This window comes from Heloderma suspectum, chromosome 11 (assembly GCF_057233095.1).
Source record: "Heloderma suspectum isolate Gila_16-S chromosome 11, 16-S_ref, whole genome shotgun sequence".
In the NCBI taxonomy this organism is placed as follows: domain Eukaryota; kingdom Metazoa; phylum Chordata; class Lepidosauria; order Squamata; family Helodermatidae; genus Heloderma; species Heloderma suspectum.
The window spans coordinates 27933243-27957532 of NC_139468.1; the positions used below are offsets into that span (position 1 = coordinate 27933243).

At 46.0% G+C, this 24290-nt stretch overlaps 1 protein-coding gene across 1 annotated transcript in view; it reads right to left on the bottom strand.

The window, feature by feature from the left end:
- Positions 1 to 6307: 6307 nt before the first annotated feature.
- ACAN (aggrecan) overlaps positions 6308 to 24290 on the bottom strand; it is a 60059-nt gene continuing 42076 nt past the window's right edge. Inside the window, exons 14-18 of the mRNA XM_084816443.1 lie at positions 22083 to 22241; positions 19512 to 19594; positions 17926 to 18070; positions 14528 to 14710; positions 6308 to 6396 (exon numbers count right to left, since the gene is read on the bottom strand). Of these exons, the coding sequence (XP_084672569.1) occupies positions 6308 to 6396; positions 14528 to 14710; positions 17926 to 18070; positions 19512 to 19594; positions 22083 to 22241 (659 nt within the window). The remainder of the gene's footprint in view (positions 6397 to 14527; positions 14711 to 17925; positions 18071 to 19511; positions 19595 to 22082; positions 22242 to 24290) is intronic.

A 24290-nucleotide genomic window follows, 5' to 3' on the forward strand; every position in this document is an offset into this window, starting at 1 on the left:
TCCTACTGGAAACCAGATGGAGACACAGTGCCTCCCTTTGATTTCAATAGGCATATTTAAACTTACTCTATGCTCCAAAAGGGCTTCAAGTTGGAGAAGGCTGCTGTAGATGGACAAAATTCCAACCTGGGATAAAAGGGCTGCCTAATTTATTTTGCTTCTCTCTGCTACGGGGAAGGGCTGTGTAGGACATGGCAGTGCCGCCGTTGCCAAACCTGCTCAACCTCTTCCATGGCTCCTGAGACTGGAGGGAGACAGAAGAGGCCTTTTCAGAGAATTGCATTCCATTTCATTCCAGTGGTGGGCCAAAGGCAAAGTGGCAGGGCCAAATGACCAGAAATGACAGCCTATTGTAGTTCTTACTGCTAGTAGCTAAGCGCGAGGAGAGGCATTTCAACTTTTTAGAATGGGGGAAAACTGCAAAAGCTAGGAAATCACCAAATGACCAGTGGTTGGGGGGAAAGGGTGGGGCCAAGGGAAGGGGGCGTGGCCTTGTGGGAACCCTTGGAGGGCCAGATTTGGCCCCTGAGCCTGAGGTTCTGCACCACTGCTTTTAAAGCTATCAGGCAATGTCTAGAGACTTGTAAGCCTGTTGTTGCAGCAGTGAGGACTAGAAACCTTTCTCCTTTCATTCAAGACAAAAGAAAGGAAACAGATTCTTGGAAAGCTCAGTTCTGTGCAGTGTACTTCACTCTGTTCTCTCTTTCTTTTTTCATTTTCTTTTGTGTGTGGAATAAACAAAGCCCTGTTTAGAAGCACCCTGTGTAGTTCTACTGTCCCCCCATTTGGGGAAGCTCTCTGCTTTCCATACTTCTCTCTCCATGCAGTCCTTTCCCAAATGTGCCTTGGATCTCAGATCTTGATTTTTGCTGTCAAACGTTGGGAGCTTTCTTGGATGCGTGCAAATAAAACTTTGAAGGAAACCATCTAAGAAATCCATTGGATATTACTGCGCTTTTCAATCTCCCGCACTCAAAGTAGCTGTTCAGTGACAAACCCTGAACATTTTCAATGAGATTTGGAAGCTACCAGAACTGGAAGTCCTGTTTTTGCTGCTCTGGAAAGTGTTAGGAACAGAAATAGCATTGATTGGGGGTGGGTGGACCAAGGTTAATCATGGGCATCTAGGAACAGAGCAGAAAGGAGGTGCTGAAAGTGTGATGCATCAGGGAGCTGGTGGGTGGGGTATAAAATGGGAAGAAAAACATGGGGGGGGGATGTGCAGAAGGGCTGACAGAGGCTGCAAGTCTGATGGAAGGAGCCTTGAATGAACTGCATTCATGTAGGCGCCAATGATTAATCAAAGGCCTATGTTTACCTTTGCATAACATATCGAAGAACTCCCTCCTTCAATACTGAAATAAAATTAAGCTCCCTCCTTATGTAACAAATCCAAAAAATAAAATAAAAAATTGCAGATGTTGTTTCCTGCCTCTGCTGGGAATCAAGCAAGCAGAATGAGGAGAAGCATGCCATGGGCTGCTCAAAGACATGATTATGCTTATGGTAGGAAATAAAAAATGCCATTTTCCCTCCCCCTAATTCACATGGGATTCATGACCCATTGGGTAGTGTTACCTCCCACCTTCATGACAGCCCCAAATGATCACCTAAGATAGCTGTAATGCAGGGGTGGGCAACTTGTGGCCCTCCAGGTGTTGGACTGCAACTCTCCTTATCTGTCAACTTTGGCTATGCTGGCTGGGGCTGATGGGAGCTGCAGTCCAACAACATCTGGAAGGCCACACATTATCCAATGCTGATGTAAGGGACTAGTATAAGTAGGTGATCAGTACATAGGCCCAATGAATTGCTTATGATTATTGTCAGTGAACGAGACCAGTGAGTCAAACAGACATATATTTGATTGACATATATACAGCCAGTGTGGTGTAGTGGCCAGAGTGTTGGACTAGGAGCTGGGAGATCCGGGTTCTAGTCCCGACTTGGCCATGGAAGCTCACTGGGTGACTTTGGGCCAGTCACACACTCTCAGCCCAACCCACCTCACAGGGTTGTTGTTGTGAGGATAAAATGGAGAGGAGGAGGATAATGTAAGCCGCCTTGGGTTCCTTGCAAGAGGAAAAAAGGCGGGGTATAAATAAATAAATAAATAAATAAATAAATAAATAAAAATATATGCTGACATGTCTGTCCAAAGGAGACATGTAAGGACCATAGCTGAGGGGTAGAGCACCTGTCTTGCATGCAGAAGGTCCCAGGTTCAATCTCTGGCATCTCCAGTTGAAAAGATCAGACGTAGCGAGTGACATGAAAGACCTCTGCTTGAGATCCTAGAACTGCTGCCACTTAGAATAGACAATACTGAGCTAAACGCACAAATATTCTGACCTTGTGTAAGGTAACTTCCTATGTTCCTGCAGAACAATGGCACAGTGCTTAAAACGGGGGGAGCACATGCCATATACGGCACCTCACTTTTTCTCCCATTTCCTGCCCTGATTGATACACAACTTTCTTTGCATCCCTGAGTTCGCCCCTTGTGCTGTTCTGTCTTGAGTGGTCTTACTAGGCATAAACTCTGACCCACAACAATGTCCGCACACATACACGCGCACAAATGGAGATATGCGCATATGCACCCAGGCATGCACACAATGCACAGCATGCAACGAGCACCTTGGCAAGGATAAAATACAAGAAGTTTTATTTTACAGGATTCACAACAGCGCTGACAGCAACAGGCATGGCTGTTTTCGTTTTGAGACTCACATTTAATGCATAAAAACTACCAAAAAAAAAAAAAAGAAAAAGAAAAAAAGGAAAGTACGTAAGACAGAAAAAGACTTCAGGGCTGGGTTTCTTCTCTCTCTCTCTCTGGCTTTCTACAGATAAAAATCAAATAAGCTCTTCTGTGCTTTATTCCACATTCCCAACCCCGATCTGGTTCCCCCTTTTCGGCGTGATGCAGAACACATATTAAAAGCTGTGCTCCTTCCAGCATCCCGGAGATGTTGGTGAGCCATTTAAATCACAGTAAAAATGACTAGTTTTTCTCTCTGTTTTCAATAATTATTATCCTTATATATTTTTTAAAAAATATAAATAGGTGTAGGGAACCCAGGTGTCCTGCACGATCCCCCTTGAGAGTGTGTATGCCATCTCGGGATGGGAGCTGCTTCACTGTGTGTCCCAGGGGTAGGAAACAGCCCTGTGGAGAAACATAGGCACATAAGGTTGAATGTGTGTGTGTGTGTGTGTATGTGTGTGTGTGTATATATATATATATATATATATATATATATATATATATATATATAATCTCCTGCTTCAGCCTTCCTGAACCTGGTGCCATCTAGACGGTTCAAATTGCAAATTCCATCATCCCCAGCCACCATGCTGGGAATGATGGGACCTGCAGTCCAAACATCTGGAGGGCACCAGGTTGGGGAAGGTGACATGTGCCTTTAAGATGCATGCAGGGAAGTGGGGAGAAAAATGGCTGAAGAAGCAAAACCCCTGGAGTTGGAGGCAATTCTGAGGCAGTGTTCCAATGACAGTGAGGCTGGAGGAGGCCCCACTCCCTTACCTCTTGTGCCCACCTCTCACACCACCATCCTATACTTGTCTACTCTGAAGTAAGCCCCATTGAGTTCAATGGGACTCACTCCGATGAAAGTGAAGTATAAGATGGCAGAGTTCACTCCTACCTTCAGAAGGCTATGGGACAAGGGGACACAAATTGGCTAAAATTGTGTGGGGGAGCCTGAGACGGAGTTTGTGGCCTTCATTAAGAACTCTCCTAGCCCCACACCCCCAGCTCCACTGCCCCTATAATTCAAGCATTGTTCTAATGGGGAGAATGAACAAGGCTCCTTCTGTTTCCCAGTTCAAATTATTCAGAGCAAACAGAAGGAAGCCTCACCTCCCTCACTGGATGGGGAACCCCCTTGTAGCCTGCTCTGAGGTCCGTGGAGGCCGGGTGACACAAGTGACAGTCATACATTGCCTGAAGAAATACTTCTATTTTTTTTGGCTACAAGCTTAGATATGTATGTGTGTGTGTGTTTTAAAATCTATTTTCATTTCTTCTCCTTTTTAAAAAAAGGATTAGACAACATTATGGAGCAAAGGGCTATCAATGGCTATTAGATATGATAGTTAAGCCCCCCCCCCCAAACCCCAGGTTGGGTCCAGATGTAGTCATACATCCAGTAGACCCATTTAAATCAGTGATTAATCATGATTAATTTCAGTCCCATCCATTTAAATGTGTCCACTCTTAAGTATGACTCAGTCCAGATCCAACACCCCCTGTACAATGGTAGTACACCTATTACCACGGGGTGGTGGTGGTGGGGTTGAACCTCTTTCAGCCTGAGGGCCCAATTCCATCCCAGAGAAGCTCTTGGGGGCTGCATTCCAGTGGTGAGTGGGGCTGAAGGCAAAAGGGGTGGAGGCAAAAAGACCAGCATATTGTAGCTTCAAGTTCTTACTGCCAGGAACTAAGCCACAGGCGAGGCATTTCAGCCTTTAAGAATGGGGAAAACACTACACAGAGGGAAACCAGCAAGCCATCAGTGGTCAGGGGGAAATGGGGTGGGGCCAGGGGAAAGGGGCGTGCCCATCTGGGGAACACTGGAGGGCCAAGGTTCTGTATCCCTCTCTCAGATGCTGAGGATGCCATCCATTCCCTACTTATGGACTTCCCAAGGGCACTTGGCTTGCCACCTCTGGAGCCTGAATGTTAATGCACATAGCCACTGACTGAAGTGGCAACATACCCCAAGGTGCATGTCTGTATCATCCTGCCAATCGTTGGGGAGAATATTCCTGTCTTGAACCTTATCAGACATCTGAGGATGCACGAGCATGGTCAAGTGTTGCCTCAATGCTTGGCAAGGTGATATAGACAACCAGCTTACAAAGTGGTTATGTTCGCACAGTGGTTCTGTTACCACTTGGTAATGATCATCTGAATTCGCCCAATGTCTTGGATTCAGGGCTGGCATCAGGAGTAGGCATTGTTGGGCACCTGCCAATGCTGATGCCCCTGTAGGGGGCCCTCTGTCAATCCCCAGAGCTTCCTGGTCCTGCTGCTCCCACTCCTTGCCATTACTTCCTGCTCACGTGCTGTCTCTGAGCATGCAGGAAGGGACCAAAGTGAGACGTCAAGAGCAACTTCCTTCACTTGCCTTGCACTCTCCCTCTGGATAGCTGTACAAATTTGATCCGGAGGAGAGAGGACAAGTGAGTGGATGGCAGGACAGAAGTGAAAGAGGCCCATAATGGTCTGCTTGCCCAAGGCCCCCGCAAAACCTGGATCCAGCACTGCTTGGATTCGAGGGGTCTTTGGCTTGATCCACCCACCAGGGCAATTTTTCAGTTCTTATGAAGCTGGCCAGTTGTTTGTGTCGGACTTGAACCTCGCTGCTCTGGCCCATGCCTCTGGCCAATTTCTCATCCGTTTCCTCGCACATCTTAAAATACAAAAATGGTGGGCGGGGGGTGGAAGTGGGAGTGAAGGTGGTGGAGGGGAAGTGATGCCAGATTCAGCTGCGAATCGCTGGAAACTGACAACGGGACAGAGCTAAAAGAGGCAGAGAGCTCCAGTTTAGCTCCGTCCCCATTCTTGTATGGGTTGCCACTTTGCCTGGTCTGGCACTCTTGTCAATTTCAACCTGCACACATTATTTTACATTTTGCCTTTATTTAAAGGAATTAGCAGATCCAAATGAGCAATGACTGTTTTCACCACCTCTCCAGGAGAGGCGGAAATCCTCCTTTCCGCCCCTCCCACTAAAATGACTTGACCTATTTCACCACTTATTTAAACACACACTACATCACCCCATGATTCCCCCCTCTGAACACTACAATGTACGCTGCAGCAGTGGAAAGGGTGAGGGGACCAATCAGTTAAAAAAAGAGAGTCTCAACCACCCTGCAGATTAAATAATTACATTGCCTGTAGATAAAATCAGGACACCCCCCTCCCCATTAACAAAAATTTAACAATCTTCTTTATTATTTAACTTAACCCTCACCCTCTTGTAGCCCTCCCCTCCCCCCCAAAGGCACAAAGATATTTGGATCCAGACAGTTAGTAAAAAATAAAATAAAATGCTGGGATTGTATTTGCTTTTCCTTTGCTGGTTTGCAAAAGTTTTTTTTTCTCTCCCTCTTTTTTTTGTTTTTTTTTTACATATACACAAGGTGGATTTTTTTCTTTAATATATTTTTCCTTATATAACAACAACAAAAGCAACAAGAAGAAATCGATTCTGTTAATATAACTGTTCCATAAAATCTCTCTGTCTCTCTCTTATCTCTTGCTCTCCTCTCTCTAATGGGTGGTTCCCTGTGCCATTCCTCCATTGGTCCTTGATCGGGTCCGTGGGCTTCTCTTGTGTAGTCTGCGTTTGTAGGTGGAGGCTGTGGGAGGGAAAATGAGAAGAAAAGACACCTTGTTACCCAGGGATGGAGGTTACAGAGGCCCTTCTTGTCCTGAGCTGGCTTGACCAAACTTCTTTCCCTCTCCCTCTCTCTGGAAAAACACCGCGGAGGCTGGAGCGTGTTGTTTCTCTGGCTGACCGTGCTGAGCGTGCCGTGGCGCCAGCCTGCTTGCTGCTGCACAATTGCGCCTTCTCTCACCACTGATGCTCTGGGACCAGATGAACTAGCTGGGTGTTTTTTTATTGCACTTTGTACAAGGTCCTGTCCCATTCCACCCCTCCAACAAACACTAAGGCTAAAGACACTGGAGGTGCCAGAGACAATTCTGCTACTGTCTGCCGGGGGAGCCAGGGTGCTTCCAGATGAGGCTTTTATTGTGCAATTGCCCTACCTCCTTCATGGAAGTTTAAGGGTGTGTGTGTGTGTCCAAACTAGGGTGGCCATTTACACAGCACCAGAAGAAGAAGGAGAGGAAATACATCACCCCGCTCCCTGGCAAAAGAGAACAAAAGAGGACATGCATTGGCATACACTTTGCATCTGCTAATTTTTATGTGTAGATGCAAATGTAGAAATGGGGGCTATAGTTCAATAGAAATACAATCCATCTCACTATCCTGGGGAAGACTGTGACTGGGTTCACACAACACAACAACCCACACTCAAGGATAATTATGGATTGAATGTGGGTTATCGTTGAACCATAGGTAGCTGTTGAATCGTGGGTTGTTGTATTGTGCGAACCCAGCTAACAAATCATGGTTTGTTAACCACGAACAACCCACTGTTTACAACCCAACAACAAAACATGGGTTCTCTTTGTGGGTTGTTGTTGGTTAACAAACCATAGTTTGTTAGCATGGCTGGTTCACATGACACAACAGCCCACATTTCAATACAACCCACGGTTCAACCACAACCATGGTTCAACCTTGAGTATATGTTAGTGTGTTTAGTGAACCCAGCCTGTGACTGGTGTCCTGTGTGGTGTGCCTCCTCTGTCTGCTGTCCAGGTGTTAACTGCTGATGGACAACATTAAGGCCCCTGCTCTCCTTTCTTGTGGTTCTTTTTATTTAAACCAGTCTTGGACTGACAGCCCTTCAAATAAGGGCACTTTCAAATAGAGAACTCTCCTCTGACAACTCTTGAAACAAAGGACTGTCCTCTGTAAAATAGGACATCTGGCCACCCTCATGTTGTTGTTTTCCATTTGTAACCCATTTTTATTACCAGAAAAAAAATCTGTTAGGGAAGATGGAAGAGCCGCAAAATGCCTTTTGATTGGTAATAGCCATAGGAGGCCTCCATCTGGGAGCATGAAACCTGGGGTGACATCTTTGGGACTACTCCTTGTTCAATTAATCATAGTTAGACAAGACAAGAGCCTCTTCTCTTTACATGCAATGAATCCAGAAAATGGCTCCAAACATGTTGGGGAGTGAGGATGCAAATCTAAATCCCCCCCGCCGGTGGGGGGATGATAATAAACTATATAATTGACAATTGGCTGCCCTTTAATGGTACCCTAAAAATCTGCCACCAAAAGCAGGCTGCTCCACTCTGCCTAACAGTAGAGCCGGCTCTGATTAGGAACCATGCAGGTGCAGCTCAACCATGCAGGCTGTCTAGGCAGCTATCTAGAGCAGCCCAAGTCAAGGGGGTGACCTCCATGTTAGAAGCAGCACATGAATCCAGTTTCCCCTGCTATTTGATCCTGCATGATTGACAAAGAGAAAATCCCAGAACCTTCTGGGATATTGGAGTGACAAGCTCTGAGAAGAGCTAGATTTTATTCTGGTTGTACTTTTATATCATAGTTTTAAGCTTTTATATTTTATATTGTTTTACACTGTACCTTGAGGTTTTAATTTTTGTGAACCACCCAGAAAGCTTCGGCTACAGGGTGATATAGAAATGTAATAAGTAAGTAAGTAAATAAGTAAGTAAGTAAGTAAGTAAGCAAGCCAAGTTTGCTGCTTGTTCATTTGAAGAAAACTGACTCCTGAGTGTAAAGCATTTGGAGAAAGGAAAGGCTGAAAGAATCCATTTTGGAAAACCAGCCTCCTCCTCTGTAGCTTAGGCCTATTTTTCTCCTCTGACCTTGGCTTGCCAGAAAAGAAATAAACAAACAGCAAACAAACAACAGGCCCTTCATTCAGGACCAGCCCAAGACATTTTGGTGCCTGAGGCAGACAAGATCCCTCCATTCCATGTACAAAAATTGATCAGACTAGCAGTTGACTCTTACTTCAATACTGGTGTCGGGACAGCATCCTCCACTCCACTGAAGGGCATCAGCCTAGCTGAGAGGGCACAGGGCAGGCCCTATGTGGCACACATTGCTTTGTCTGCTCCCTGCCCCTCAGCATCTGCTGCCTGAGGCACCTGCTTCCCTCTGCCTCATGGTAGGGCTGGACCTGCATCCATCCTGTAGACCAGGAACCCCGCCCCTTTCCTCCTAAGAGCCACTTTGCACTCATGGTTTTAAAATAGGTGCGAGGAAAATAGCTGCTTAGTCAAGAAGGAAAGGGGCAGAGATCATCCTCATCCCTAACTGAAGAGAACCCTAAGAATATTTGCTTCCCATGCACAAGAGTTTCAAGTTCAATCCCAGGCACAGGGCTGATTCCAGGTTTTCTCTAAGTCATGCATACAGACAGTTGTCTAAGGGAGCAATCCTATGGCTGCTAGTCAGCAACTAGACAGCCATAGGATATGTGGGTTTCCAGGAATCGACCTCAGAGCTCGCGCTCTGAGGTCGGTTCCCTGAGAACTGACCTTTTCCCCCTTCTGCACTGCCTTGCAGGCAGCTTGAAATGGGCCCACACTCTCAAGAGGAGCATGGAGTGGTGAAAATGGGGCGTTCTGGGGGGCGTTCCGGGATGGAGAAGGTGGAAATGCTAGTACAACACATCCTATGTGTCGTCTGGCAGCCTCCTCTCCCGCTCCGCCTTCCCACGGCCAGACAGCCAAAATTCGCTGTCTAACCACAAATGCAGGGCAGGAGAAGCACGGAGGGGACAATCCTCTCTGTGCTTCTCCTGTCCTGCATTGGATAGGCAGTCACCTCTGAGCTCGGAGGCGGCTGCCTATCCCCATAGGATCGCGCTGTCAGGGTGGACACTGAGCCCACAGAATCCCAGAGTAGGTCTGATTCTGAGGAAGAGCAGTTGCTCCTGGGAGAGGAGCGCACTCCTCTTTCCCAGGACCAACAGCTGACGGAGATTCCTCCCACCCGCATTCCTAGTTTAGTTAGCAGTCCAGGGAGTGACCGAGCACAGATAGCAGATGCGCGACGCAGATGCAGAGAGCGGCGCTAGATGGAGGACGCGGAAAGGAGCGTAGTGCCCGGTTGGCGCGCACACAACGGCTGCGCCCTGAGGATCCAAGGGAAAAGGGGAGGGACTCTCCCTTGTCCTTAAATTCAGGGGTCTGCCAGTAATTCCCTTTCAAACGGGGACCAACTGTTCCAACTTAGGGGATAGGTACTCTGCTGCTCAGATCTGGTTGCTACCTGTAGAGTTGTTAAGTTGTAAAAGAAGAATAAAGCTTTGAAAATAATCCCTTTGTCTGTGTCTGGACTTGGCTACTAGATGAGACTGAGAGAGCCCTCCAAGGAGCCCTTGACACATGCCCTAAATGACCATAGAGTTAGAATTAGTGTAGCTAGGGACTGTAGTAACCCCGTTTCCTTTGTTTCTGGCCTGAGTATTTGTTCCCAGTCTTATGGTCATTTTGGCCTGCTTTCACATCCATCTGAGAATTTTTTAAAAAGGGGCATGAAAATACACATGCACTTTTGTGCATGTTTCTCCTAACGTGCATATTTTTGTATGCAATTTTGCCTAATACACTGGGCCAAACCACTCTCTCACATACCAGAAGATTATTCTTCTCTAATTTTCTTTTCCTCATTAGGAACGATCAGATGATTCACAGACAAATAGTCAGGGAGAGGCTGGTTGCAGCCTCTTGGTATGTGGAAACGCTCTTGGTTAAAGCTCCAGTGTTACCAGGATAACAGTTGGTCCGAACCTCTGGCATGGTCATTGTGAGAAATGAAGCCAGACTAGATAAATGTTGCTCTGACCTGGCAGGGCTCTTTCTGTGTTCTTAAGGGTATTGGCAGCTAGCGATACTGGAGAAATTTGAGACGGAGTAAAATGAGCTTGGATTTCTAAGAATCCGACCTGCGGAATCTACTGTGGAGCGACCCCCTCAGGCTGCATGAGTCCGTGGACTTTTGGTTGATTTTTTTACTTTCCCAAAATTTACGCATATATATTCGTAGGAAAATACACACGTTTCTGCTGAGGAAACGTTGAATGGGCTAGGGACAATATGCTAAATGTTACGTACTGAGGTAGTTTATGTAAATGTGTAAATACTTAGGTAATTATTTGCAAATTTTTCTGCATGATGAAAAAAATATTCGCATCCATCTGTGGGCAGATGTTGGAACAAAAGGCGCCTCACAGTCTGTGAAACACAGACAGAGCGGATTCTACACAGTCCATACATCCCTACTGGCAGCCCAGGGTGGGATGTGGGTGTCCTAAAAAGAAAGTTAGACTCTAGGACTGGGCCCTTGAGATATTGTTGGACTCCAATTCCCATCAGCCCTAGCCAGTCTGGCCAAGGGTGAGGGATGATACGAGTAGCACTTGGTCCTCTTCAGGTTCCCCAGCTCTGCTCCAGGATCAGTGGTGATGAACAGGCGTAAGCCACAGTGGGGGAGGCTATACCTTCCAAAACATGGGATCTAGTATTCAGTCTCTCCCCCCTACATTACTGTTATGCTTAGGGGCCAATTGTATCCAAAGAAACCCTTTGCAAAGCTGATTCTTAAATCTTCTATTGGCCACTTGGTGTTGGGGAACTTGGATGCTTCTCCTGTCCTGTCAGTCTCCTCCCTGCTCTTCGTTCCTTCCTGGTCCTAAGAAATCAAAGATTTACAGAGGTTTGCTGAGTGCGCAGCAAGCTGGCCAAGAAGGACTCGCCAACTGTTGGCATAGCAATGGAATGAAAAGTCCCAAGGCTGAATTTCCAGCTGACCCCTGCAGTCCAGCCTGGGAGAGATTCAGACCAATCGTCCTTGTAACGCCGAAGCTTTAACTGAGAGCATTGCCACACACCCCAAGAGACTTCAACCGGTCTCTCCCTTGCTATTTGTGTGTACCGTCTGATTGTTTGTAATGAGGAAGAGAAAGCTAGAGAAGAAGATGATGCTGGTATGCGAAAGGGCATCTGGACCCATTGCATTCACATGACAAACCAAACACTGTTTACGTTGTGAAATTTCCCTTAGACGGAAAAGGCACACTGAGCATAGAGTTCCGACTTTCTCAGTGGAGGCTGGCAGCTCTGATGTCAGTGGAGTGGTGAATCCGTTCTTGGTTTCAGTCAGAACCAGTCAGAGCTGTAAAGAACTGCTCTGCACCTTGGATAGCTCCTTTAGAGTTCTGACTGGTTCTGACTGAAAGGCAGAGTGGATTCTCTGCCCTGCTGACATTGTAGCCACCAGCCTCCACCTCTCCTTCTAGTAGGGGGAATGGCCATAGGAAGCTGCCTTATACGGAGTCAGACCCTGGGTCCATCTAGCCCAGTATTGTCGACACTGACTGGCAGCAGCGCCTCTCCAGAGTTTTAGGCAGGATTCTTTCCTAGCCCTACCTGGAGACGCTGTGGCTTGAACTTGAGACCTTCTGCATGCAAAGCAGGGGCTCTACCACTGAGCTACAGTCATCCCCTGTCTCCTCCTTTATAAAGGACACTTCTCCACTGAAAGAGCTGCAAGGTGTCCTCCTTTTGAAGGATGCCCTAGTTTAAAGATAAAGAACCGTAAGAAGGGAGACCAAGGCCCTTGAAACTGCTTATCAACAGTTAGTTCCTGGAGAGCAGACTGAGCAGACACAGGGGTCACCTGGTCATAGCTGTCCCCACTCTGATGAGATGGATTCTGTTTCTGTTTCAATTATAGACCTGATTTCTAAATGGCAACTTTAGCTGTAAGTTAGCACATGCCAGCGTTATGCAAATCTGTATCCTCTTTTTCAGTGATGCATTTTTCTTTTTTGGTGATGGGGACATCCTACGTTCTTCTGACTAGGGATATCTGTCACCAGGCAATCCAGCCCTTTTTGGGGTTCTCCAGTTTTCCACGGTGACCCTGGCTCAGCTCTCATTTGTGATTTTTCCTGAAATCTGCAAACTTTTTGTTTTGTTTAAAAGATTGCATAAATAGAGATTTGTGCAAATTGTGGCTGTAATTTGCATAATATGTGCACATTTCAGTTGCATTTTGCACAAATTATGCAAATGACAGATGCAATCTGCACAAATTATGTAAACTGCGACTGAAAGTTGAGCAAATTTCTATTCATACAAATCCCCCTCCACCCCAAATCCACAAACTGGTCTGACTAGATGCAGATCAAGTTGGGCCAGCTTGTAGGAAACAAGCTGAAGTCTGGGGAGCCGAGCTGATGAAAGCTCAGTGAGCTCCACTCCCAGGATGGATTCCTTCAATGTTCCTACTTCTGACTTTGTTTCCCTGGCCTGGGGGTTGGACTCGATGGTCTTATAGGCCCCTTCCAACCCTAGTATTCTATGGTTCTATGATTTCCATTGTCTTTACCTGTGCTCTCTTGGGAACTTTAAAACTGATTGGATTTATATGTATCGTTTCCTTACCATGGAGGAATGGTGGGAGAAAAAATAATTTTGCACATGTGGAAATGCATGAATCCCCCCCTGAAATGTGCATCTTCACACTTTAGCCTATGGAGGGAATGCACATTTGTCAGCACAGTTTTTTATTTTGTGTATTTTTCTTCAATGAAATTTGCACAAAATTTGGGAAAGTCAGAAAATTGGCCCGCAAGTTTGCAGAATCCTCCCAACAGGGGAAAAGTCAGCCTTTGGAATCTGCAGGCTGGATTTATGAAAATCCAAACTCATTTGGTTCCATTGTGGATGTCTCCGACATCCCTAAATCCAAGCCCCTGCACAATGCTGGAAACCCAGAGCTCGAACATACCCCCAACAAATGGCTGTTCAGCCTCAAGTTGAAGACTTCCAGGAAGGGGACCCCCCCCCCCACTCCAGTAATTGGTTCGATTGTCAAACCACCCTTATTATCAAGAGGTTTCTCTAATATCCAACACAAATCTACCCTCCTGTAACTTAAGCCCATTAGATCCAGTCCTGCCCTCTGGGGCAGCAGGGAAGAAGTCTTTGCCTTCTTTGATGTCAGCCATTCAGGTCTTTGAAGAGGGCTATCATTTTCCCCACCAGTTCCCTTTTCTCCAGGCTAAACATGCCCAGTTCCTCCAATGTCTTCTCACAGGACTTGTTTTCCATACCCCTGACTATCTTTGTTGCCCTCCTCAAAACCCTTTCCAATCTATATCATTCTTAAAGTTCCCAGAACTACTCGAGTCCACATGTGGTCTGATGAGTGTGGAATAAATTGGAACTATTAGTTCTTGTGACTTGGAAACTATGGTTCTATTAATGTAGCCTAAAATCACAGTAGCCTGCCTGCCTGCCTGCCTGCCTGTCTGTTTTCCTTCCTTCCTTCCTTCCTTCCTTCCTTCCTTCCTTCCTTCCTTCCTTCCTTCCTGCTGTATCATACTGTGACTCATGCTTGTACTGCAATTAACTCTATGAACTACAGATCAAGAAAACTTTTAACCCATTACGCTGAATGAGACCATGAGCCATGTCTTGTAGCTTGCTGGGTGCTTGATAATTCCCCTTCCATCCATGGTCTTTGCAATCTCAGGCACCTTGTGCAGTGGGACAAGAAGGGAAGCTTATCAAACTCTTCTGGTAGACTGCCCAGCTTGGCTGATGGACTGTGCTGGGTTGGTGGACTACAGATTACGCAATTGTCTGTCTACTTTTGGTGATGTTAAGAGACACAGCTGAGCCTCTGCTATCTGGACTGTGTTTGGGTTGGTGGACCACAAACTACACAGACCAGTACAATTATCGGTCTCCTTTTGGTGATGGCTACCAGTCAGGAAACATTGCTGAGCTTCTGCTATCTGGGGCTCTTGAAGGGCCATGGAGACAACAGTCTAAATAACAGAGAGCATTACGTACGATCTATACAGGCTATCCGTGGCTCTTCCCAGTGCCCACTGGGTTGACACCGAATGGTGGGCACGTGGCGCTGTATGTAGCCCTGATTGCACTGGTACCGCACCATGGCATTGATCTCATAGCGATCCTTCTTCTTGCCGAAGTGCTTGGCATTCTCGACTGCCGGTGGGTCTCCGCAGGCCACTGGGGGAGGAAAGGAAATCCTTCAAGTTGCTTTCAGCTCAAAGCAGGTCATTGGCCAATGCCATGCTCCTACTTTCTGTCTCAGGGGTGCAGAACCTCTTTCAGCCCAAGGGCCAAATTCCATTTTGAAAAATCCTTGGGGGCAACATTCCAGTGGTGGGTGGGGCCAAAGAAAAAAGGGTGGGACCAAAATACTATAACATTTTAGTTTAAAGCTCATACTGTCAATGACCAGTGTTGGCTCCAGGTTTTTGAGGGCCCTTGGGCAAGGCACCTTCGATGGGCCCCCTGAGTCCATGAGTCTACCTTTGCACCACCCTTGTCACCAGCTGCTATTGCTCCTCATCCTCTTCCTCACCATTGCTCCCACTTGCTTGCTTGATAGGCACAGAGCCATTGAGCAGGTAGGCAGTGGCATCTACTGCTCCTTCTTCTTGTCACCATCATTGTCTGGGCCAGAGTCAGAGGCAGGTGAACAAGCAAGTTGCAATGGCAAAGAGAAGAAGCAACTCCAGGGGCTCTATCAGTGAGCCCTTGCTGGGGTGAGGGCCCTCGGCAAGTGCCTAACCATGCCTACCCTTGATGCTGGCTCTGCGCAGAGGGCACTTTGCCAAGAACCCCCCTCAAACTTTGATCTGGTCCTAACCCATGCCTCACCCATCTATCTTCTCAACATTATCCCACCCCCTGCAAGAAACAGCTAAAGAATTGGAGCAGAGGTTGGGAAATGCTGAGCAGGATATCATGCCATCACATAATACTGTTTCTAGAGATGGGCATACATCCCCTCCTCCAACATTTAGATATGCCCTGTGGGTCATGTCTGTCATAATTCTATCTATTTCCGAAGTTGGACCTGTGTGTAGCCAAAACAGCTATCCATGCAACAAAAGAAAGAATCAGAAGGCTTGGGGGAAAACCCAAAGTTTCTCAAAATACAAAAGGTCTTGGGGGGGGGGGAACTCCCACCAAAAAAAAGCCCATTGAAGACTGTGTGCTCAGTGGCTGACTGACAGTTGGAGGGGGGAATGTAAAAATAGTGGGGAGGGGGAATGGAATAGAGCATCCTGGAAAAGGCAGAGGAGCACTCCATCCTGCAACACTTTGTTGCAGGTCTCATGTATATTTCTCAACCTGCTTTTTAACATGTACAGAGGAACAGCTGAAAGAAAGAAAGAAAGAAAGAAAGAAAGAAAGAAAGACACATCATTGAATTGTTAGAGAGGGTCAACAGGAATTCCCAAACTGTGAGCCAGGATATTGTCACGTTCTGCAAGAGAATTTCTAGCATGCTGCTATAAATAAATAAACTAAACTCTTGTGAAGTATCCACCCACAAAGGAGGCTACCTGCGGTGTCACTGTATGATGCATTGCTCTGGTTTTGCCTCCTTCCACCATCAATATACACCTGGTCTGGTTAAGTCTTCCTTGACTCTTCACTGGTGTGATTTTAGTGCTCCATAATTCCTGATACAGTGGAACTATTCACGCTCAGAAGAGGCTACCTGGTGACTCTGCTCAGGACGTACCTCCTCACAATCTAGAGCCATGCCCAGTACAGTGACTCACACAGCAATGCAGGAGGATGTGTTCCTCTGAGTGCAGTGAATTCTTTTGTGTTGTTGTTGTTTTGTTGTTGTTTACATGTCTATAAAGCCCCATAGCTGAAGCTCTCTGGGCAGTTTCTAGAGATTTTCTTTTCTGCATGCATATGGAGTGGCACATCATTGCAGAGGCCTGCGGGCCAATTCCCCAATAGAAGGGGTGGACTGCTGGACATCTACCAACAGCACATCATGTACTGCTTTTGAGCCAACCTTAGATGTCCATCTCAGGCAGCTGAGATGAGTGAAGGGTGTCTCCCGTGTTGATTTGTTAAAAAAAAAGTCTGCTTTGGCTGTTTAGGGGTGGACAACTGGGTTAGAAACGGAGATCCTGGGGAACTTGCAAGTATGAGTTGCAGATCTCATGCTTAAAAACTGCTGCCATTGAGCGCCCCACTTTCTGGGCTGGGGAGCAAATGCCCTGCAAAGTTATCCCTGCCCTGAGTCTCAGTTTCAGATGGGAAGGGGAATTCCATACTGGAGCCTTTGTCTGCTGTTTGTTCCTTGAGACCATCGGACGCCAATGTTGCTAAGAGCCTCCCGTTGCCTGGTCCATCAGCCAGGCTTGGAGGCTGCAGAGGGTCATTTCTTTCATGAAGTGTGGCAGCCAGGATGGGAGCTATAAACCATCTGCGACCCCATCTCGTGCTTTTGAGATTCAAGTGCAATCACTGTTGTCTTTCAAATTAATCCGTGCTGATACTGGACTTAGACAGAAAGCCAGGAGAGTAGCAAGATAATTCTCCAGGGCTTCTTTGCCTTTTCCCCTCTGAAGGGCAGGATCATGGTGAGGGAGACCCAGAGACCACTTAGAACAACTTTGGGTCAAGAGAAAGTAGGACAGAATTAATATCCTCATATTGCAAATGAGGAGAAGGAATGGGAGACAGGCTTGCTGGAGACCACCAAATGAGGTCATGGTAGTGGCAAGATTCACACTTGGGACTCTAAAACTCATTTTTTGAGGATACATTTCCTCTTTTTTGGCAATAAGTAATTGCCTACCTTATTCTGTTGCCAACCTGCTCTTAAAGTCAGGACATGTCTCCAAATGTTCAACCCAAAACTACCCACCTCTAACTCAAGCCTGTTAAGTCTAGTCTTTCTCTCTGGGTCAGCAGAGAAGAGAACAAGACTTTGGCCTCTTCTGTGTGACAGGCCTCCTGTGTGCTTCACTGATCCTGTGAGTATCACAGGATGTGTCTTTCTTGCACATACTAGTGGATCTTTCCACTAGTATGTTTGTGTCTTTCTTGCAGCATACTAGTGAATCTTTCAAATTGCACTGTTACTTATTTATTATTACATTTATATCCCACCTTTCCCCCTCTCTCAAGGATCCCAAGGCAGCTTACGTGGTCCTCTTCTTCTGCATTTTATCCTCACAATAACCCTGTGAGGTAGGTTAGGCAGAGAGTCAGTGACTGGCCCGAAGTTACCCAGTGAGCTTCATGGCCGGGTGGGAAACAGAACCCAGATCTCCTGAATTCCAGTCCAACACTCTAACCACTACACCACACTGTCTCTCTGGGGCACACGGTTTGGGAAGGGCTGTTGCATAGGCCCTCTGGGTCCCGTAGCCCTATCAATGCAAGGAGCCAAGTCTCACCTGTTCCTTTTTTGCATGTGAACGGGAGGTGATAGTTGCAGGGCACATCGTTCCACTCGCCTTTCTCATGCCAGATCATGACGACACAATCTTCTCCTTTGGCGAAGAAGTTATCGGGTTGGTTGGGCCGCCAGTTCTCATATTGCTGTGGAAGGAGAGGAGGAAGCCTGTATTGCAAGTTGGACATGCAGCCAGAGGGAGACTTCCCCAGGGGGCCAAACACTTTCTTTCTTTAATTTCTGCCCTGCCTTTCTGCCAAAAAATGACGGTCAAGGCAATGAACTGTAATAAAATACAGTATCCAGTGATGTCATTCTGCAAACTTAAATCGTGCTAGCGGAGCTCTGGGGAATCTTCCTGTTGTACAAGTGGTTGCCCATTGCACTTGCCAATCCATGGTGTAGCTGCTTGCACAGCTTGCACAACTGCTTGTGCAAGCATAATGCACTACCAGCTAGACCATGGAGTGTGCAAGCATAACATGCAACCCGTTGCACAATGGGTTGCACACGTGTATGTGCAACTGCTTCCACAACAGGTTGTGCAACCACTTGCACAACCATGCTCCAGCAAATGTACCTTTAACTGGATTCTCTTGTGCATCGTTCAGAACCTAGTTTCCTCTAGCACAACATCATTTGTGCTAGTGGAATGACGCAGCTGGATACTTCCCCAAATCTTATTGACACAAAAAGAGATCCATAAAAACACAACGATAATGAAACAGGCAGCACAAGCCACCCCTTACAGCAGCAGGCCAGCTTACATACCCAAGCCTGCCTGAATAAAATATTTTTCCCTGCCAGCAGAAGGACAACAAGGAGAGGGGCAACCTAGCCTCCCTCAGCAGGGAGTTCCAGAGCCTGGGAGCAGCCACTAAAAAGGCCCTCTCTTGTGTTCCCATCAGATGCACATCTGATGGTGGCAGGACTGAGAGAAGAGCCTCCCCTGAAGATCTTAAAACCCTGGCAGGCTCATATGAGAGCATGCAGCCTTTCAAACAGCCTATTCCCAAGTCTAACTTAGACAAGATGGCATGAAAGTGGTGACTGGATCTGCTGTATTTTTGCTTTTCTTTAAGGTAAAAGCAGCTGCAGGGAATGGGGAGGGAAGGAAGATGTGTATAGAGGGTGGGGGTCAGTTTCCACGTTCAATTTACTGATCCTGATCTCACCCGCCCCTGGACATTAGGAAAAAAAAACCCTTAAGAACATAAGAGCCAAGGTTCGTCTTGTCCAGCATTCTGTTCACACAGTGGCCAACCAGCTGCACACAAGTAGGACATGAGTGCAACAGCACCCTCCCATCCATGTTCCCCAGCAACTGGTGTACATAGGCTCACTGCCTCTGTTACCAGAGGTAGCATATAGCCATCAGGACAAGTAGCCATTGATGGCCTTCTCTTCCAGGAATTTGTCTAACCCCCTTTTAAAGCCATCAGAACTGGTGGCCATCACTACGTCTTTTGATAGCGAATTCCATCGTTTAACTATGCGCTGTGTGAAGGGGACAGAAGATCTTATTCTGAAGTGATTTAGGCCAGAAATATTATCAGAAAAACCATGTCCAACTAGATGGTAACTCACAAGGGAGTGTCCATCAGACCAGCGGAAGTCATCTTCAACAGCTCTGTCACTAAGGCCAATCCACTGATAGTCCTGTGCATTGTCTAGAATGGAGAGAGTGAGAGAAAGAGAGAGAACAAAGATTGAAATGAAAGCAGGCTGCTGTCATGGGAAAAAAACTACATTTTTCCTAGGAGAAAGGTTTTGTTCTCTAAGGGTACAATCCTATGCATGTTTAGACAGAAAAAAAGTCCTACAACTGCCAGCATTCCCCAACCACCATGGTTGCCTGGGGTGTGCTTGCACCCAAGCCTCCCCAAATTAGTGCCTTCTGGATGTGTTCACCTGCAACTCCCATCATCCCAAGCCAGCCATGCTTTTTTAACACCTTTTTTTTGCTGCATTTTCAATTGTTTTTGTGTGTGTGTTTTGATTTTAGGCAGTGACCATGTGTCTCTAAACCATTTGCAACACAATTCAAGTGATTTCGTCTGGGCCCAGCTCCACCTTACTTTTAATGTGTGACCATATTTAATAGGTCTGCTTGGTTTTTGTTTTTGTTTTTGTTTAAACAGCAGCTACGTAGGAGCCTGATCAGGATAATGAGTTCAGCATGTAGATAGGTCATGTTTAATTCGTCCTCCTGCACCATGCAGTCACAAGAAAAACTCTAGGGATGTTAGAGAATTCCACCACGGACTCCAGTGAGGAGTCCGTGGTGGAATGGAGCAATCCCCCCCCCTGAAATTTACCTGGGATGGAGCCTACCTTTGTTGGCTGTCCGCTGCCCCATGAACCCTGGTCTGCGGCCGCCATTTCCTCTGTACTTTAACCGTGATAGGCTCATGGCTAACGTAGGGACGCAAATGGTGTAGCGGCCACCATTTGCGTCCCTGCGGTAGCCGTGATAGGCTACGTATATATTTACGTAGCCTATCATGGCAAAAGGCAGGGATGCAAATGGTGTAGCAGCCACCATTTCTGTTCCTGCTTTTTGCTGTGATAGGCTACATAAATATATACGTAGCCTATCATCGCTACTACAGGGACGCAAATGGCAGCTGCTACGGCGGCCGCCATTTGTGGCTGCAGCCCAGCAGCGATCGGAAGTCTGGCTGCGGGCGGCCCCGGCTGGTGGCTCTGCGGGCTCCCTGGGGAGTGGAGCTGGCCAGGGAGGATTCTGGGGGAGAGGGATGGATCGACAGCCCCAGTGGAATGGGGTAAGTAATCTGTACACCCCTAAAATCTCTTCCTCCCAAAGCTGGTATTTGCTTTGGAAGGGAAGCTGATATTCAAGGCTGGCGTCAAGGGTCCTGATCAGCCTGGGCCCTGTGCCTGCTTTTTAAAAAACACACATCAGACATATTAAATGCAATCATGCTTTTCATGTATCATCTAGTCTTAGCTTTTCTTAGCTCGTTTTAATCTATAAAGCCTCACACGGCATGGGACTGCAATACCTGATGGCACGCCTCTCCCGAAATGGACCTACCTGTACACTACGTTCAGCATCTAAGGCCCTCCTCCAAGTGCCTCCTCCAAGGAAAGCTCGGAAGGCAGCAACGAGGGAGAGGGCCTTCTCAGTGTTGGCCCCCCATCTGTGGAACAAGCTCCCTGATGAGGTCCGCCTGGCGCCAACATTATTATCTTTTTGGTGCCAGGTTAAGACCTCTCTCTTTTCCCAGGCATTTGGCAGCACAGGATGAGTTTTAATCAGTCCTAGATGTGTCTTTAGTTATGTCTGATAGTTCAGTGTTGTTTTTAATTATATGTTGTTTGTGTGCTTTTATGTGCTTTTTTGTAAATGGCTTTTAAACTGTTTATATTGTATTTAATGTCTTAACTTTTGTAAACTGCCTAGAGAGCTTCGGCTATTGGGTGGTATAGAAATGGAAATAATAACAATAACGATAACAACAACAATAACAACAACATCAATAATAATAATAATAATAATAATAATAATAATAATTTCCCCCTATGGTCTGTTGTTGGGCATCTTTGAGGATGACTCCCTAAACTTATTTATTGTTCTACAAATCAAAGCATATACATAACCAATATTGAACAACAGTTTTTCCCCCTTCTGCATCAGCATCATGGTCAAAACCAATGCCATATTATGAAAATCATGGGCCCTAGACCAGGCCACTCAGAATGGCCCCTTTAATTGGTGCATTTATCAGAAGAACTTCGTAGATGGCACCAGAACTGTATTATGAAAACTACAAGCCCTAGGTTTTGTTAGCCTGCTTAATAATCTGGCCCTGGTCAAAACAGCCTCAATCTCGTATAGATATTCTCAATTGTTCTACAGCCTTTCAGTGGACCACTTGAATGGAGCTCACAGATCACCAGTGGTCCACAGACCACAATTTGAGAACCTCTGGCCTTGTCAGTCTTTCTGTCTTCACCTTTCAGTATGTTTGTGCTAGAGTTGCTACTGAATTTCACCCAACGTGGAATTAAAGATGAATTTGTAGGCTGTTGTTTGGGCAATACATTTGTTTGAAAACTCAAGTGTAGTCTGGTGAGTTTCAGGTCATCTTCAGCTTCTAAAAGCCTGAAGACATTTCAGGTCATCACACTCACTGTTCACAAATGCCTGTTCTTCAGGCGTGATGATACTGCTTAGGTGGGACTGATGTTCTCGGCACAGTTTCTCAGCATCTACCCATGTGTGTTTCTCTTCAAAATGCTTGTAGCAGTTGCCTTGGAATTTGGTCCAGCCCACTTCACATTCTGCCAGATCTGGAATGGATAAGAAGGATATATGATGAACATGAACAGAAGCATAGAGTATAGTTTTAAGCCTTCCAAATCTCCTCATAGCCTAGGAGGTACGCGATCAAACAGAGATGTGATGCACAGCTGTTTTCTTGACTAGGAAGTGTTATTGGTTTCTCTTCCATGGAAGCTCCCTATGGTGATGAGCAAAATGTCAGAGCCCATTGATGCCACCTCAGTTGCCAAAAAACCAAGAAAAGTGGCAGCACTTTTTAAGACTGCCAAAATGGAGAAGGAAGCACATTTTAGTCACTTGTGTCGTGTTCTGGAAAGTTCCATCTGAGGAAACATTAGGGGAGCTTTCTGAGGTAAATTCTGAGCAGGTAAAGAAATATTTGTGGGAGGGAGAAGTACATTTGAGTCACTTGTGTCATAGAAGGTTTCATTTGAGGAAACATTAAGGGAAGTTTTTGAGGTAAATTGTGGGAAGGTAAAGAAATACCTGTGGGACTCTATCAGGCCCTAAATAATTTGGTAAATGTTACTGGGGAATTATTCCACACAAGTTGAATTAAAAGAGGGATTACTGAGGTGTTTTTTCCCCCCTCACATGTCATATGTTTGTGTGTTGTAGACAGGTGTTATTTTATTGTGTTATTGTGTTCTGTCATATGTTTCATTAAAAAGTGAAGAAAAAAACGTTTCTAGGAAGTGTGGAAAAAAGAGTGAGAGTTACATTTGACATCTAGCATACATGTATTAACATTTACATATTTTACATTTGCCTTATATTTAAATACATTCATTTAATTTTCAATAAATAATCTCTAGCTTTGCTATACAATCTTAAACTTCTTGCAAGGTTTTATAAACTTAAATATAATTTGTGTTGCACTGGATCACTCCTTGAATCAAAGGTTTGGAACATCTTTATGAGGAAAGCAAAAAAGTTAGGAGCTTTTTAATATGAGGGGAGAAAGAGATGACTATGGAGGGGATGTAATTCTAAAATTATTAATTGTAGGTAAAGCATGGATAGAGAGAGGTTTTTTCCCTCTCTCCTTATTTTATAATACTAGAAATTGGGGTCACGGTAGCCCTAACACAAGAGGGCTTAAGTGTGCAGGGAGTATGGGGGTGAACATGCCACATGCCCTCATCCTCTCTAGCCACAAACTTCTCAACTTGAGCTGAAGATGTGGAGAAGGTTTCTATGTGCATTTGCTTGTACATCAGTAGAAGCATCTGAAATTGGGTTTTGATTGCAGGGAGGATTGTAAGCATGTTCAGCTGAATGCACATATAAGCACCCTTCACACCTTCTAGCTCAACACAGGAATGTTGTGGCTGGGCAGGGGGCAGGCCTAGTGCACACATGGAGGTTGGGGCGGGACTGGTGCATGCGCCCCCATATTCCCAACACAGTTAAACCCGCAGCCTGAACACCTGCATAGGGTTTCGGTGAATCTGATTAGTAGTAGATTGTGGAGAAGTATTTTATGCAAAAAGGAAGTACATTCTCCATTGCAAAATTTAACTTGGGGAATTCACTGCCACTACAGTGACTAACCTTAAATACATCCTTAAATACGCCTTTAGAAGCATATTCTGTGGGAATCCCTTGAGCTTACTGTAAAAACTACTGTAAAAGTACCATGCTCGGTAGATTATGCCACAACTAAACGTAGTTTAGATTTACCTTCTCCAACCTGATGCCCTCCAGTTGTGGACTACAACTCCTATTAATGTGACCAGCTGGTTTGGAATGATGGGGGTTGTAGTCCAAGACATCTGGAGAGCTCCATGTTGGGGCAGGCTTGTTTAGATAACTCAGAGGAATTATCCCCCCCCCTTCGCTATCACAGCTGACTTTGTTCGCCTGAATCCAGCACAGCTGAAATGATCTCCAAAAATGGCACCATCTCTGTCCTTTGGAATTTTTACCACTAGAATTCCTGTTTTCCAGACCAAAACTCTGAGATAGGATAATGGAGGCAGGACACAATGATTAATTTAAATGGAAGTCCCTGGTAGACCCCTTGATGCTTCTGTTATGACTTCTATTGGACACAA